Below are 17,157 nucleotides of genomic sequence, written 5' to 3'. Positions count from 1 at the left end.
ATGAAGTAAAATTTATCTATTTTTTCTTTTATTACTTGTGCTTTGGGAGACGTATTAACACACTGTTGCCTAACCCAAGGTCTTGAAGTTTTACTCCTCTATTTTCTTCTGAGAGTTTTAACTTTTATGTTAAGGTATATGGTCCATTTTGAGTTAATTTTTGTATATAGTTTGAAGTAGGAGTCCAAGTTCATTGTTTTCATTATAGTTTCTTGCTGTACACTCATTTCTGTAACTGTGTATTTCTTTCCTAAATATTTCATAGCTGTCTATATTCTAAATATGATATTAATGTCTATACTATTAGGATATTAGACATTAAAAAATTATCCATCTTCACATATTTAAAAAAAAAAAAAACAAATTGAAATTAATTGTCAAGATCAAAAACATGGGTCTCTGAAATGTTTTAAGGGACTTTTTATAGTTTAATCTATTGCCCAACATTTTGTGTAAAGTCATTACAACAGTTCACTATATCATTATTCAACCTATATTAATCCATTTTGTATGACAAAGTATTAGTCACAAAAGCACTGATCTTAGGAAAAATTTTAACATTAAAAACAATGGAAAAATTCTTACAAGTAAGCCTCATCTCTGTATTTTAATAGCTATGTCATATTAGCAGGTAGTTTTATTTTCTCAGTTTCAGTTTTAAAATTATGATAATCAACACTGGATTGTGAGAAAGATTCAATGAATGCATATAGGTGAGAGTGCCATATAAATAGAAGGTTTTTCATTTATTCAACATAAATTTATTGAAAACCTATTATGCACAAGTATGATTCTGAGCACTAGGGATAGAGCTTGGAGGGAAGAAAAAGTACATTGCCTCTGTGGAATTTACTTTTAACTGTGGAGATATAAATATATATATACATATATTGTGCTTAATACAATGTCAAGTTCTAATGAATACTAAGATAAATAAGTAAAGCACGGTAAAGAACAGAGAGTGACAAGATGTGCTTGTTTATATGGGTGATTAGTGAAAGCTACTCTAAGCAGATGATTTTGAACAGAGATCAGAATTAAATAAGGAAATAAACTGTGTCTATAGCTGGGTCACAGGCATAGACAAATGCAAGAGACCTGGGCCAATAATATATTTGGCATGTTCAAGGAACAAGGAGACCAGTGTGGTTGGAGAGGAGTGGGCAAGAAGACTGATAAGGAAACATGACCTTAAAGGTCATGATAAGGGATTCAAATTTTAAGTGTGGTGAGAAGATATTTCAGGTATTTAACCAGGGTATAACATAATCTGATTTACATTTTTCAAGGCTCATTCTGGCTATTATTTGAGAATAAATTGTAAGATTCCACCCTTGAGTCCAGTTTGAAATCCATTAGGAGGCTATTGCATTAGTTCGGAAGAGAGATTGCAGTGGATTGGACTAATAGTGGCAAATAGTCAGATTTGTGAGATATTTTGAAGATCTAGCCAGAATTTTGTTGATGGATTAGATATGAGAAAATAGATTAATATTCTTATATCCTATATCCAAAGTTTTGAAGTAGAGAGCACTCTGTTCAAAATAGATATAATACAGAGAAGTGGATAATCCCTGCGAATTAAAGTAAACTGAAATATTTTGTGTGAAGTTAAAGGGACCAAAACAGAAACGATTGTACTGGAGCTGGCCAGAAAAGGCCTGGCTCAAGATTGACCTTTATGTCTCGTTCTTCCCTACCACAGTTTGATTCCAGTAACTCTATTCAACAACCACATCTTCAGAACTTACCACCAGGCCCTGTGTTTTGTCAGAGCTGGGAAGAGGGAATTTATAGACACACATGTAAACACATCTAAGCCCCTCTTAATACCGTAGCTCCCCCCGGAGCTTACTGCTTTAGAACATGCACTCTGACAGTAGAGAGAGATCTGGTCTCAGAGGAGGGTTACAACACTCCAAGTATGTCTGACCTTACATCCTGGTTTTTCTCCCCTCTTAAATAGAAATGTACCGTATAGATGTTATTTGAGCTAAAGTAATACATAAAGAGCATTTTCAGAAGTATCTAATACATAAAATTTAAATAAGTATTATGAATTTCTTCCTCAGAAAGGCTTTCCTTATCACCCAATCAAAAATCGCTCCTCCCTCTGATCCCTTCAGGGAGTTTATTTTTCTTCATAGCGCTGATCATTACCTGACATCACGTCATAGAGCACGTGCTCATCTGCTTATTGTTTGCATTGCTCACTAGTGCCAACTTTGTCAGGAGAGGGACTTGTGGGTCTTGTTTACTACTGAATCCCCCTCATTAAGCCATTCTTGGAGTATAGTAGAAGCTCAATTGATATTTGTCAAATGAACTAATGGAAAAGTTACAGATGGAGGTACAACAGCAGGCTTTGTTAATTCTAACACAGAACTTTGATAAAGAATTTTTATTTTTATGACAAAGGATTTTCTTTTTATGATAAAGGATATTAATTCTATCTGAGGAGGTTCAGAGGGATTTATGGCAAAGGGACAGGGTAGTTTAAGGTGAGTCTTGAAAGATGTGTAGGTATTTCCAAGTGGAAGGGGTATAAAGAGATTCCAGGAAGAAAGGAAGGACAGACTTTTCATAGACACCAGAGTGAAAACAGCTGCAAACTGCTAAGTGTGGTTGCAGTATCAAGTGATGTAATATGGTGCATGGTGAGGCCTGGCAAGGCCTGTTAAGAGATGAGGCTCCACAGATGACCAGGGACCGGATCACAAAGGGCCTTTGATATCCTGGCATGCCTTGAATGCTTCATTGAGGAGCCTGGATCACATCCTGAAAATGATGGTTCATCATTAAATAGTTTTAAGCAGGTAAATAATAGAGGACCGGGTACGTATATTTGAAAACTCACTCCGGTAACATTGTAGATGATGAAGTTAGGCAAAACGTGAGAATCTTCAGACATCTAGATGAAAACTGAGCAAATCTTAAAATAAAGCAGTGGCAGCGGGAATAGAGAGGAGTTTATTTGAGATACAATCTATAGGTAACGTAGCTAAGCCTCTTGAATATTTTTAAAACATGGAAAATATTCTCTTTTATAGAACAGCTGGTCTATTTTAAGGGGACAAGATGTACATGTAGGAGATACTCTTTGGGCCAACCAAAATGTGAAAGAGGAGCTCCTACACAGTAGAAGTGGAATCTTGGGGCTATCAAAGTGAGGTCAAGATGCATAGGAACTTACACATTTTGTGTTGCCTGGATTCCTACTTTTCCCTACATGTGTTGTAGTTCAGTTTCTTATATCTTGTTAAGAAACAAAATCTCCTGAATGCATGAGTGAATAAATAAATATAACTAGCTAGGTATTTTAAAAATGTATTTCTATTTATTTCATATACTTATGGCATGTCTACTTTAACTTTTATGACGTATTTTATGTACACTTTTTGTTCTAGTAGTAAAGTTGCTTTAGAGTTCACTTTAAATCAAATGAGCATTTTCTTTTACTTGTGAGTAAAATGTTAAGCAAGTGATTAGGATGGTTGCAAAATACAACCAAAGAAAAAATCTAAGGCCATCATTATGATAAAATTACAGCTATAGAAAAAACAGAACCCAAAACTTAAAAGATCACAAGGAAAAACATTCTTAGTCCTTTGTAAAACCAACATTTTAAACTCTCCAGTATTTCTGAAAACAGCTATTACCAGTTGGAAAACTTTTAACTAAGAAATCAACGTTCCTCTGGCTCATTTAGTGGTCTATCATCCAACTGTATTTTTCATACTTATTAGGGTGTGATAATTCCTCTCAAAGCCCGAGTGTATCGTAGTTCTCCTTCATCATAAAGACACCACCTAGCCCTGATTTTCAATGGAGATGTCGAGAATAAAGACACGCTTTTCTCCTTTTTTCATTCTCCCCCCAAATCAGGGTCTACAGCAAAATCTCCAGTCAATCAATCTTAGGAAAGAAAAGCGTCCATATGCCTCGTTGTTTTAATCCGTTCCTGAAGTTGTTTATCTGGAAGGAGACAAAATCAGAATCACTGTTGTTAGTGAGACAGTCGAGAGAAATTCCTGTTTTAAATTCACTGTTTTTGACCATTTCCCCTAGGTGTCTTCTTAAAATTTAATCCAAGCAAATCCCAAGCCATCTCTCCTGATAGAGGACCAGCTGGGCCCCTCTGGAGAGAAAGGAGCATAGGCAGGCAAGAAATACCTCTAAAGCAGCTCTCAAGTTAGCTGAGCGGCAGAAGTGTCTCATGATATCTTCATGAAGTTAGCCTTTTTATTCTTTGGTTACAGATGAAGAAACTGAGAGTTAGAGAGTTTAAATGAATTAGCATACGGGAAAAATAATATTTACTCTCATGTATGTATGTTGCAAAAAACTGGCTTGGACCCTTCTCCTTTTTAACTGTTTGGAATTTCAATGGCTTGATCACACCAAGTCAATGTTTCTAAAGATGTGTATCACTGACAACCAGTATAAGAATAACCATGAAAGTTCCTTAAAAATGTGGAATCCTACGTTGTGTAACTTACTAGGTCTGTATATCTGGGGCATTGTGTCTGGTAATCTGTATTTAGAAAAGCATTTCAACATGCTGATTATACACTGGAATGTTGAAAAACACTACCCTAACTGGGATGGGAGTGGGGGTATGAAGGAAAAGCAGATAAAAAAAGTCTCCAATATCATTTCCTTCCTAGGGCTATCATAATGAGTGAAGGAACAAGCTGGAAGCTTCTCTTCTCCAGCTCTGCCCTGGAGAAATGGATTCTGGCCTCTAGGAAGGGGAGGTGTCCCCAAACAGGATCCTTCTAGTGTCTTCCCCAGATGCTTCTACAAGAAAACGTCACTTTGTGCTTAATTTGGTCCATGTCAATCAAACTTAACTACAAAGGGAATTGCTGTTTTAAAAGTTACAGTTTTGCTTTTTAGGCTTGAGAATAACATATGACTTTGGTTAGAGAGAAATCAAAGGCTTTTAGAGATGTAGACTGTCATCTGACAAGATATTTTCCCTAAGTGATATAGAGACAAAACTCGTTGAATTCTGTAACATTCTTTCTAAAAGAGAATTTATGGTACATTCTCTACTACCTACTTGAAGGTATGTATCAAGGGATTGACGGTGAATTTCTACAGATAGGGCAAGGAAAATTTATTTTCATTTCTTGTGTATTACAGTTTCATTGAGAGAAAATTGACTTTAAGTTCACACCAAGAAATGGTTGAAAGTACTCTTGTGGCTCAAGGAACTTACCTTTATGGAGGAAAGACAAGACAATAAGAAATACGCAGTGGGTGCCGGGCCGTGGCTTAGCAGTTAAGTGCGCGCGCTCCACTACTGGCGGCCCGGGTTCGGATCGGCCGCGCACCCACGCACTGCTTATCTGGCCATGCTGAGGCCGCGTCCCACATACAGCAACTAGAAGGATGTGCAACTATGACATACAACTATCTACTGGGGGCTTTGGGGAGAAAAAAAAAAAGAGGAGGATTGGCAATAGATGTTAGCTCAGAGCCGGCCTTCCTCAGCACAAAAGAGGAGGATTCAGCAGGATGTTAGCTCAGGGCTGATCTTCCTCAAAAAAAAAAAAAAAAAACACACAGTGTACTTAATGTAATATACATCTCACACATCTGCCGGTCAACTTAGTCTTAAGTGATAATGGTCCTTTGAGGATAGCTCATTTTATCATAGGATAGAGTTTGCTAAAAAATATTCTGTTAAAACATAGTATGCTTTAGAGAGATGCTTCTGTCACCCAGGGAAGTCCCTAAAATATTTTCCATGTGTGATGCTTTGTTTTTAAGTTGTACTTGCTTATAGGAATCAAGGGAGAACATTGCCAGATGGCCACACCACAGAACCGGTCCAAACCAGAAAGGTCCAAGATGGCAATGGAGTGCCGTGTGCAAAAGGAAACACGTACAAAAGGTGCCATGTGCCGTAAGGGAAGATCTGTGCGTGCCCCAAATGTCCCCCCCAGGTGATGACATGGAGACCCCTCCTCCTTCACGTCCTGTAAAAACCCTTGCTCACCTGCCCTTCCGGAATAAGGTGTTTTAGAGCATGAGCTCTGCCTCCTCCGTTCATTGCCCGATGAATAAAGTTTCTGCTCTGCTATTCTGAACCTGGTCTCGTTCTATTGGTGTGGGGCAGCTCCAGGCAAAAGGACCCACTTGCGGGTCACTGGTCACCTGTCGCTTAGGACCTGGTAACACTTCCTTTCTTGTAGACACATTGAGACCATATATGCACTCATATGGCATGAGTATATTTTTGACTGCATGACATTTGGCTCTAGACATATGCTTTATTGTTAACTAGATAAAGTAGAAGTTAGTTTTATAAATTATATACCCTACTATTTCCCATTGTATGGAATCATGAGTATGCATAATATAGAAAGATAAACTTGTTATTACTGGATTATAAACTGTTACAAATGTATTGGCTTCAAAATAAATTGATTTTTTTTTAAGTCTTATTTTCAGAAACATTTATATACATTCAACATTTTCACTCCTGGGAGTTAGCCACCATTTTTGCTTAACAATCAAGCAGTGATTGATGAGATCTTATAGCAGCTTCTTATTTAATACAATATCATTGCACATGACTTAGTAAAACCAACAGAAATGGGAATAATGGCAAATACTCAAGAAAGTTGTGAGATTTAAGTACTGCAATATTGTGATTTATAAGAAATATATATTTGGTCATTCAGATGACCAAAATATATTTCTCATATATATTTGGTCTTTGTCCACGGTTTCTGGCTCATAGCTCCTAAAAACTTTGGAATTTCCTGTGATAAGAGCAACAAAATTGTTTTTTGTTATGTTAATGAGGTGACTTTTGGAAAGCCCTAAGGTAACCTAAGGATGGGTGCTGGTTGCCAGAAGAATCAACCCTGTGATTAGAGAGTTGGAATTTATAGTCCCTCCCCTCAACCTCTGGGGAAGCCAGAGGGACTGGAGATTGAACTCAACTGTAATGGCCAATGATTTAGTCCATCATGCCTTTGTAATAAAGCTTCCATAAAAACTCAAAAGGAAAAGGTTTGGAGAGCTTCCAAGTTGGTGAACATGTAGAGATTTGGGGAGAGTGGAGCTCCTGAAGAGGGCGTGGAAGCTCCTTCCCCTTTCCCCATATCTTCCCCTATGCATCTCTTCTATCTGGCTGTTCATGAATTGTATCCTTTTCATAAACCAGTAATCTAGTGAGTAAATGAGTTTCCTGAGTTCTGTGAGCTGCTCTAGCAAATTAATCAAACCCAAGGAGGGAGTCTTGGGAACCTCCGATTTATAGCCTGTTGGTCAGAAGTACAAGTAACTACCTGAGCTTGTGACATGCTATCTCTAGGTAGATAGTGTCAGAATTGAATTGAATTGGAGGACACCTGTTGATGTGTCCAGAGAATTGCTTGGTGGGGGAAGAGGGGAAATCCTTCCACCTTACAAATTGAGTTTGGGATCTGTACACTTTTAAGTACAGTATTGTAAGATATATTTAAAAACTCTTAGCAAGTGGATGCTTCTGTCACTGACTAATTGCCCCAAGGAACTCAAGGGTGGATTCGGAAGCATTTAACTGTTTAAGAGATGCAATCACCAACCACCCTGAACCAGACCACGCCCCACCACAGGAGCAATGCCTGTGACCTTTGCCTCATTTTTAATGCTAAAATCTCCTCTCTGGGAGGAGCTTAGGCCTTATCACCATCACCTGCAGTGTATGTGGGAGCATATTTTCCAGCTGAGCCTGCGAAAGCCAATGCTCAGATCTCCCTTTTGAATATTCATTCCCCACCTGAAATAAAAGGTCCCTGCTTCCCTTTGTTCAGGGCCACCAGGACTTTGGAAATGATTCCATGTGGCCTCCTATTTGCTGCAAATATATCCTACTTTGTGTGACAACTACTTCTGGGGGAGAGTCTGATTGTAACTCACCAGGAGGTAAACTCACTTTGGTTTTGGTAATACTACAAGAAGATGATTTATTTAAAAATTCTATTTAACATAAGTAAAATATAGCAGGCTAGAGATATTTTTTGAATTCTAATCTATTATTTTATATATGAGACATATGAATTTCACAAGAAGTCAAACACAGTGATGCCATTTGCTATGTTTTATTTTGCTATTAGCTTGTTAAACATAACATGCAAATAATCAAAAAGAAACATACACATGACTTAGAGTGAAAAATAATTCTAGAAAAGAAAAGTTTCACTAGGTAACTATAAATTCTTAATACTAAAAATACTGTTTTATGTGTTTGCGGCTTCATGAATTTTGTCTAGTATTTTGCAAAATCATTGATCTCAAAATTTACCACCTATTTTTCAGCTAAACAAATTTGAACATTAAAATTTGAAATCGGAACATTTGAAAATTGAGATAATTTTGTTCAAGACAGTAAGCATCCATATGTATGCAGTCCATGCTTTTTGGCACATTAAGTTAAGATTTAGGAATTATAAAACTTGGCTGACTTACATTTAACCAGTCAAAGGCTTTGCACATCATTTGACAGTAGGGATGTAGAAAACACTAAATTTACAAATAAAACATTAAGTTTTTTGTATGTGTGTGTGTATGTGTCTGTGCTTGTGATGAAATAGGCCTGCCTCTCATCTTTTCTTTTAAAAAAAGTAGTAAAATGTTTACAAAACATTTTCCCTCAGAATTTAAAATTCATGGAAGTAATAAACAACAAAAAATGAATATTATGAAAACTGACTCACAAAAAACATAATCATAAAATGTTGCTTCAGGATACACCTCAGTATAATTGGAATTAGTTGATATTAATTAACGGTGATTTCATTTGCTACACGTAGACATTCATACATATCAGGCGGCAGACTAGTGTGGGTGAGGTGATTACCATCCAAACGCAAATGCTTGATCTTGGAGTAAGATAATGGTCCCAGGATCTTACAGAAGCTCTTTACTTCAAACTCTGGAAAGTAAAGAATGGGAAGCTTTAATCATTTTTTTTAGTACACTGGCTTGAGATAAACATTTTAAAAAATCCTCAAATCCATAATAATATCTATTAGGACTTCTTCCTACTCTTTTTTTTTTTTTTTTTTTGGTGAGGAAGATTAGCCCTGAGCTAACATCCATTGCCAATCCTCCTCTTTTTTATTTTTCTAAGGAAGATCGGCCCTGGGCTAACATCCGGGCCCATCTTCTTCTACTTTATATGTGGGATGCCTGCCACAGCACAGCTTGATAAGCGGTGTGTAGGTCCGCGCCAGGATCTGAACTTGTGAACCCCAGGCCACCGCTGAAGCACAGCATGTGAACTTAACCACTACGCCACCGGGCTGGCCCCTCTTCCCACTCATTTGATGTATCTTTGAATTCGGAACTACTAAAGGAATATTTCAGGCTACCAAATGACACAGCAATATTCAGTAAAGAATATCTATGATAGAGGCTGGCTCTGTGGCCCAGTGGTTAAGTTTGGCATGCTCCACTTCAGCGGCCCAGGTTTGTGGGTTTGAATCCCAGGCTCAGACCTACACCACTTGTCAGCCATGAGGTAGCAGTGACCTACATACAAAGCAGAGGAAGATTGGCACAGTTGTTAACTCAAGGCTAATCTTCCTCAAGATAATCAAGAGGAAGATTAGCAATGAATGTAAGCTCAGGACAAATCTTCCTCAGGAAAAAAAAAAAAGAATATCTATGGTAGATCAGGACATTCAATGGAATTTTTCTTTTCTTTTTTTTTTTTTTGTGAGGAAGATCAGCCCTGAGCTAACGTCCATGCCAATCCTCCTCTTTTTGCTGAGGAAGACTGGCCTTGGGCTAACATCCGTGCCCATCCTCTTCCACTTTATATGGGACACCACCACAGCATGGCCTGACAAGCGGTGCGTCGGTGTGCACCCAGGATCCAAACCCAGGCTGCCAGCAGCGGAGCGCGTGCACTTAACTTCTATGCCACAGGGCTGGCCCCTCAATGGAATTTTTCAAAGAACAGAACTTATTTAAGTTCTTGATTTAGAAATACTTGATTTTAGAAAGACATTCAATTAGTGTATCACATTATCTAAGCATTCTTTTGAACTATTTAGTCTAGCCTGAAAAAATATAAGACTGGTGCTGTTGTATGAACAATCTCACCAACATAAACATCCTGGGGTTTTGCAGCTTAAAATAAGAAAGGTTAACTAGGTGACCTCTAAAGAGTTGTCTAACAACCACACTTCACGACAATGATTCAAAACTCCAAAACAAAAACAAAATCATGGAATGTCCACCACCTGAGCCCATGACCTTTTTCCTCTGGTCAAAAAGCTGCCACAAATGAAACACTGATTTAGTTTTTAATGGAAACTAAGACTGTTACTAGATGACATGATCTATGTGTGTACATAGTCTATTTTGTCCAAGTCTATTTCAAATTAACCTTATTTGGTCCTTTATCTTGTTATTTTCTTTCGTTCTCAAACTCTACTTAACAATGATTTCAGTGGAAACCTAAACACACTGTACTCCTTTCCTCTAAGATGTTGTCTTAAATAATTCATCAATCAAATTCTAAGGATCTTTCTTATGGTACCTACCTCTGAGAAAGTATGGAACAATGGAAACAACATGGGCTTAGGCCTATATTAGTTTCCTACCTCTGCCACGTACCATCTAGGTGACTGTAGAACATTTGTCTGATCTTCTTGTTATAACATATCTTTCACACTGTGTTGCACGAAGATTAAATTAATTAAGGCATGTAAAGCATTTCACATGGTGCTAGCACGTTAATATGTACTAAATAATTATTGGTGTCCTTTTAATTTTGTTCTCTTTTCCAAATTATATTAGGAAGATCTGTGATTAGGCTAATGCTTAAAGTTGCAAGTTTTAAATGTGAGAGAGAGTTTTTGGCTATCTATTTCCCAATGTTAGAGAAACATTAAGGGGCTCTTTTTATCTTAAGAGAATGTAGATAATTGATATGCATCATTATTATGTGGCAAAATAAACTAAATTGAAGACATACATGCAAAGTCAAATGATAAGAATACCTGAAATGTATATACCTAAACATCAAGGATAAGGAAGGAAGAAAGGTAACTACTCATTTTCTCCATGTGTGCTGGACACTGTGGTTTCCATCTCAGCTTGGCATTGAGTGGCTTTTGGCATTTTTCCCATAGGCCACCTTTCCCATCTCCTGGACTGGTTCTTCCTTCTTTTACTCATACAAGGAAAACTGGTCTTTATACTTCCAAATGCTCCTAAGTCTGTATCTGTCCCCTTTCTTGTCTCAGAGTAGGAGGTAGTCCCGTTCCTGCAGGGCTAACCTCCACCCACCAAATCTAATGGATTTCTTCAGCCTTCAAACATCTTAAATCCCATTAACATTTTGGCCTGTCTGCGTATCCTTCCTCCTAACCACAAATGTTTATAATGTGGGACCATGTTGCCACATAGTGAATTTTCCACTGGAAACAACTGTAATAGTTCAGCTCTGATAGCTTGACTGTGTATTGTACAACAAGCAAGCTTTCCAGATACAAGAAAGAACACGTGGCATTTCAGAGTTGGCAGTCATGGTCTCCTTCATGAGAACATCCCCACTCTACTACATAAAACTGTTTCAGATTATAAAGTGTCATATTAATAAGGCACACTGTAATTTTTCCAATAGGAATGTCAGTATCCTTATCCTATGTCAAGTGAACCAACTTTCATGGTATAAAGACGATGTTCAATTTCAATATGTTATTTTGCAGATATTATTGTTTTATGTGTGAATCAGTGTTTTCCACCTGATTTTTCATTTAAAAAACTTAATCTGTGAATCATAGGTTTTCTCTTCTGCGAACCCTTATTAAATACCAAGGTGGGGAATGGACAATGTCAATTTCCCACGTGAATCTGTGTAGCTTAAGTTGAAAAATGTCCCAGAAGACCAGACAGGTGCATAAACAGCCCAAGTGGATCAGGTCAAACTCCCAACGAGAAGATAAATGAAAAATAAACTACAGCAGCAAGAGAAAGGAAGGAGAAGCTGTGGAAAATGCAAATGAGGTAAAGCGTTGTATATAAGAAAAGAGGCTCTGTAGTACTATTAAAAAAATGTTCCAAACCGTTATATTCCTTCCCTCCTTAATCTTCCTCAGGCCTCATAGGAACGCTGTGAAGAGCACGCACATGATAACAGGGAAAACAGAGGGAGAGGTGGTGATCGTGATAGCAGAGGAATATGTTGAGTCCCAAGCAAAGATGTGAGAGAAGACCATCAGTATACGTGGGCTGCTCTGGGGATGAGCAGGAGGGAGATTTGAAAGCCTCTGCTAGCTTTGCCTCTTCCGGACTTGTGTATTCCTCCTTCAGCTAGATCTTGCCAAGAAAAAAATGTAGGACACAAATCAAAGTCATGAAGGAGGTAAATAATAATAGACAAATATCAAGAGGTAAGTCAGCAAGATTAATTAGCCCTGAATATTAAATTAGAAGAAATTAGCGTTTAAATTCTATGATCTTAATGGCTTCTTATCTGGACATTCCAAAGAAAGGCTAGACATTGGATAAATAACTGAGCTAGAATGCCTCTATATTTGAATTACAGGGATATTTTGTTGGCATATTCATTCTTTTTTTTTTTTTTTTTTAAATAGAGCCAGATGCAATATTTTTGTTGCACAGCTTAGGCATTTAAAAACTTGAGGAAACATCAATCAAACACAGGCAGAGCTTTCTACTTACTTTCAAGCTCATTGACCTCCAGGTAATAATTTTCAAGGTTTTCATTGACAGTCGGTATGTTTTTAAGCTTGTTATAGGAGAGATCCAGCTCAAGCAGAGATGAGACATTAAAAGAATTTCCAGGTATTCCACCATCAGCCAGTTCATTATGAGATAAACGCAGATACTGCAGTCCATTAAAACGCTTGAAATACTCATCAGGGATGTTGCTGATCTTATTGTTGTCTAAATAGAGAGTTAGCAGAGACACGGGAAGACCAGAAGGCAGTTTGGTCATCTGATTGAAGCTTAAGTCAAGGTACTCAAGTGACTTAAGACCTCTCAAGGCAGCTGAAACGGACTCGTCTTTCAGCTGATTGTGTTGAAGGTGGACGAAGGTCAGGTTTACCAGTCCATCAAAGGAGCCCAGCTTTGAGATCTTGTTGTGAGTGAGCTGCAGGTCCACCAGAGATTTGGGAAGCGGGCCCACAGACTCTGTCAGATTGTTGTGATTTATATGCAGCTTCTTCAGTTGTTTGAGTTTAGAGAAAACTCTTCCTTTTATCTTGGAATTTTCTAGGAGGTTATGATCTAGAATGAGCCACTGCAGATCAGTTACGTTTTCAAAGGCCTTCTCATCAATATGGTCAATCTGGTTATTCCGAAGGTAAAGGTACTTGATTCCAGGAGGCACCATTGGCACACTTTTCAGTTTGAGCTCATCGCAGTACATGGCCGTCGGGTAGCTCTCAGGGCAGTTACATTCTGGAGCACAGTTTGGCGATGATTGCCCATAAATCGATAGGGAGGCGTAATCGTAATCATAGTAGTACTGGCCGCTGGCACCACCGATCAATGCCAAGAGGAGAGTAAACGCACCTAGATTCATTTTGGCAAATGCTTTGAATCCTAAATAAAGTGGAAACATATATTATTATAAAATAGTATAATTTCAGGAAAAGGATATTTTATTTGCAATGTTCAATGCACTAGCTAATGTATATTTTATTATTTCATAGTGATTTTTTAGTGCATCTAATGATGCCTTTTTAATTTTTATTTAAGTGTGAGAATAGGATGTACGTTTACAACTTGTGGGGTGGTGAACAAGGTTCAGGTTACATTGTATACACATGCGCCCCCTACTGGGCAAGCCAGGCCTTATTGTTCCCGTGAGTCTCTCTCTGTCCTTCTTTAATTAAATGCCTTCCTGCAAGAGGTTTCTGGGTGGTGCCCATTGACCACCATGTTAGAACACGGCTTCAGAACACTCTTCAAAACCAGAAGAAATAAAAATGAGAAGACCATTGTAAACTGTACACTCTACCCTATCATTCAATATCATTAAAATGTCTCATTAAGAAGACCCTTACTGGGAACGTGGGCAATCTGTGGTTTTGCCTGAAGGAAAGCTGTTCTTATGTGAGTGTGTGTTGGGAGTGGGATGGAGAACATTCCTTTAAAAATGTCTGGTTATTATTGTTGGTTCTGAGGAAGGGGAACAGAATTCTTGGTGGGGGTGTGTGTGGGTATTATTTCATCTTTGGTTTGACATTCCATACTTTTTAAGCACATTACAAAACTGTGTTCTGAAATTAATATTTAGCATATCAGTTTTAGTAAAACTAATGTTTATTAATCAGGGAAATGTCGCAAATTGTAAAAACTTTTAAACCTAGAAAGAGATCTAACTGGTAGAGAAAAATATTCTTTTCCAAGTTTTGAATTGAAGTTTTCCTTTATCTCAATAACTCACAAGTTCTCTACCTCCTTCATGCCAAAATTTAAGAAGACATGATTCACTTATCCAGATTTTAGTGCTCTCACAGAATGAAAGTGGCAGAAAAGTGGGAATTGAGGAAAGTCTGTATATAACAGTGGCATTAGGAGCCATGTAGGAAAGGATAAAACTGAGACTCTAAATTAAAAACAATTTGTAAGAGTGATCTCATATAAACATGTTTCTAAGGTGAAGCTCAATAAAGTACATTTCAGTTGCTTGGGGAAGTATGGGTCAACAATTTAGGTAAAGGGAAACAGGATATAAGAGTTGGACTTCTGTAGAGTGAAGAGTTATGGCTGAGGAGAAGTTGGTAACTCTGGGAGGGAAATCATTAACGTGAAGCAGGATCCACATTCCAATAGATAACCATAAAATACATATCTTCCTGTAAGAAATAGGGTACAAGCTTTTGGACCTAGGTTGCTTGAGATAAGTAGGATTTTTTGGTATCGGGAATTTTAAGTATACTTTGCTTTGCTTTGGCTTGGAATTACAAAGTACTTTATTTAGCAGATGAAACACCCAAAAAAAGTTGTTAGAATCACTCTGATAGCTGACATAATGTAACATGTAGCCAGATTCTTAGTAAATTGTTCCTTAGGATTATGATCGAGTCATTTCATTCAGCTGACAGGACTTGGCCATGAGAACAATTACACAGTGCTAATGTAATTATAAGATTCTTTATAAGTTACAGTATGTTAATGTTAAGATTTGTCTTGCTTCACTAATAAGCTTCTACCTTATTTTAAATTGAGTATACACCAAAATAGTCACGGTAACTAAAATATGAGTATTGAATAGTGATAAAAAAATGTTTCCATATTTTTTGGCAGAGTAAAAACAAGGGCTCTGAATCCAAAGAGAGTTTGTAACCATATAATGACTCCATTATGAAGCTAAATCACACTTTAGTTTCCCCTCAGTTTTTTCAAATACCTGTGGCTACAGAGGAAATGTTTTTTTTCGGAAAGTAAATCATGTTTCCCAGAATTTCTTTACGACATGTTCCTTAAGACATACATGCAAAAAAAATTTTTTTTAGTTAACAAAATAGAAATAAGTAATCCATGTGTCTAAGTCCTTTAGCTCACATTTTATAACAAAATTTTTATGACAATTTGTAACAAATTATAAAAATATATTTGCTGCAAAATATTTTGAATACTGATGGAAATGGCCTTTCTTTGCTCCAAAATTAGGTTCTAACAATACTAACATATATATATGTATAACTAATTAGCATTAAAATAACAAACATTTCAATTACCATACTTTTTCACTGTGTCTAGTTTAAATATTTTCTCATTCCAAGCTTGAAACTTTTTATAACTTCCTTCGACAAGCAATACAGTATACACTGTCTAAAATTTATCTCAAATCCATAAATCATAGAAAGCATATTAAGCAAAATGTGAAAGTAAACGCTCAAAACTGGATTTGCTGTTGACTAGCAGTTGGTAAAGTTGCTCTGGAAGTTTTTCTGTTCCTGTTACAATAAACACTGTCCCAAACATGAGCATCCCCAGTGCTACAGTTAAAACAGCACTTACCTTACTGTCTCGACACTGCTTTCGTTAATTCTTAAAGCAGATGCACTATGGACAAGAATCCACCAATATATGCTGTAAACTCTGCAGGACGGAACTGGCTGCCAGATTCTTAGTGATACAAGAGCTGAAGGGGGGAAAACCCAGCCCAGTCACGCCAGTCTCTGAATGGAGTTATGTCATTGTGGGGATCTTGTGGTGTGGCATGTGAACGCTCTGCTCCCTAACGAAGTGCAGGTGGACGTGGTGAGCAAAGTCTGCCCAGCTCATTCCCTATGGAGTGGGAGAGAGATACCTGCTTAACTAGCCCAAATACCATAGCTTTTAACCAAGAATTGGGTCCTGCTGCGAATGAGGCATCTACAGTGAGAACATTTCTCTTACAAAGCTCTTTACTTTTGTAGCTGTGGCAACAGTTAAGTGCGATTTTCTCAACCGACTATCGTGTTCATCTAAAGGTTTAATAAATCACAGACAGAGCAAAGAATTTCAGGAAAATGCAAATGAGCAGACTCAGAGGAATTGAATCCTTTTTGCCCATTACTCTTGAAATCTATAATGATTTACTTGGAATAACTCAATTTTTGGCCAGGAAGGTAACTTACACTAGTTTCTAAAAAATGAAAAATGCTGCATTTACACTCTGACGCAGATGATAAATGTCAGCATTTCTAGTTTGCCTCTTCTGTTAAGGGGACTCATTTTATGCTATTCGGGTCTGGAACCAATCAGCATGTCCTGCCTGTTTCTTATTTTGTGGATTTAACTTAGGAATTCGTCCAAAACCTTACTTGGGGATAGTATTCTATAGCTTAATGCCAAAAAACATAAAAGAACATGAAAAAAAATGTGTATACTAAAAATATCACAAGGCAATAATCTTTCACTCTGTCATTGCATGCTAGCAATTTTTTTTTTCAAAACTAAAAGTTATGAAAAGCTGTAATCTCCCAAAGGCCTGGTTGATGTATCTGTCATTGTCAGTTTCTGATGCATGCTTCTAGCAAATGAGAGATCTACTCAATTCCTTGTCTATTTCCTTTTGTGATTGTATCAGCTGTATTTATAGGATACCTTTTTCCTCCAAAATTTTCATTTCCTCATGTTTATAAGAACTTTTAGAATCAGATATTTGAATATAACTTG

The 17,157-nt window shown here is 37.3% G+C and overlaps 1 protein-coding gene across 1 annotated transcript; it reads right to left on the bottom strand.

Moving 5' to 3' along the window:
- Positions 1-8,165: 8,165 nt before the first annotated feature.
- On the bottom strand, positions 8,166-13,579 carry LUM (lumican). Its single transcript, XM_058568678.1, has 2 exons — positions 12,700-13,579; positions 8,166-8,935 (listed from the first exon to the last, which is right to left on the bottom strand). Exons 1-2 carry the CDS (start codon positions 13,565-13,567, stop codon positions 8,781-8,783), a joined length of 1,023 nt encoding a protein of 340 aa, XP_058424661.1. The 5' UTR covers positions 13,568-13,579; the 3' UTR covers positions 8,166-8,780.
- Between the last annotated feature and the right edge of the window lie 3,578 nt (positions 13,580-17,157).

This window comes from Diceros bicornis, chromosome 25, assembly GCF_020826845.1.
Source record: "Diceros bicornis minor isolate mBicDic1 chromosome 25, mDicBic1.mat.cur, whole genome shotgun sequence".
In the NCBI taxonomy this organism is placed as follows: domain Eukaryota; kingdom Metazoa; phylum Chordata; class Mammalia; order Perissodactyla; family Rhinocerotidae; genus Diceros; species Diceros bicornis.
Note: the sequence above shows the minus strand (reverse complement) of the source record. Positions and strands in the feature narration are given on the sequence as shown.

Bases quoted from the DNA above. Each gene is read 5' to 3' on its own strand.
- LUM (XM_058568678.1), bottom strand. From the start codon at position 13,567: ATGAATCTAGGTGCGTTTACTCTCCTCTTGGCATTGATCGGTGGTGCC. The intron at 8,936-12,699 runs GTAAGTAGAAAG...TTTACTTTCCAG, and splicing joins GGAGGTCAATGAGCTTGAAA to AGTTTGAAGTAAAGAGCTTC.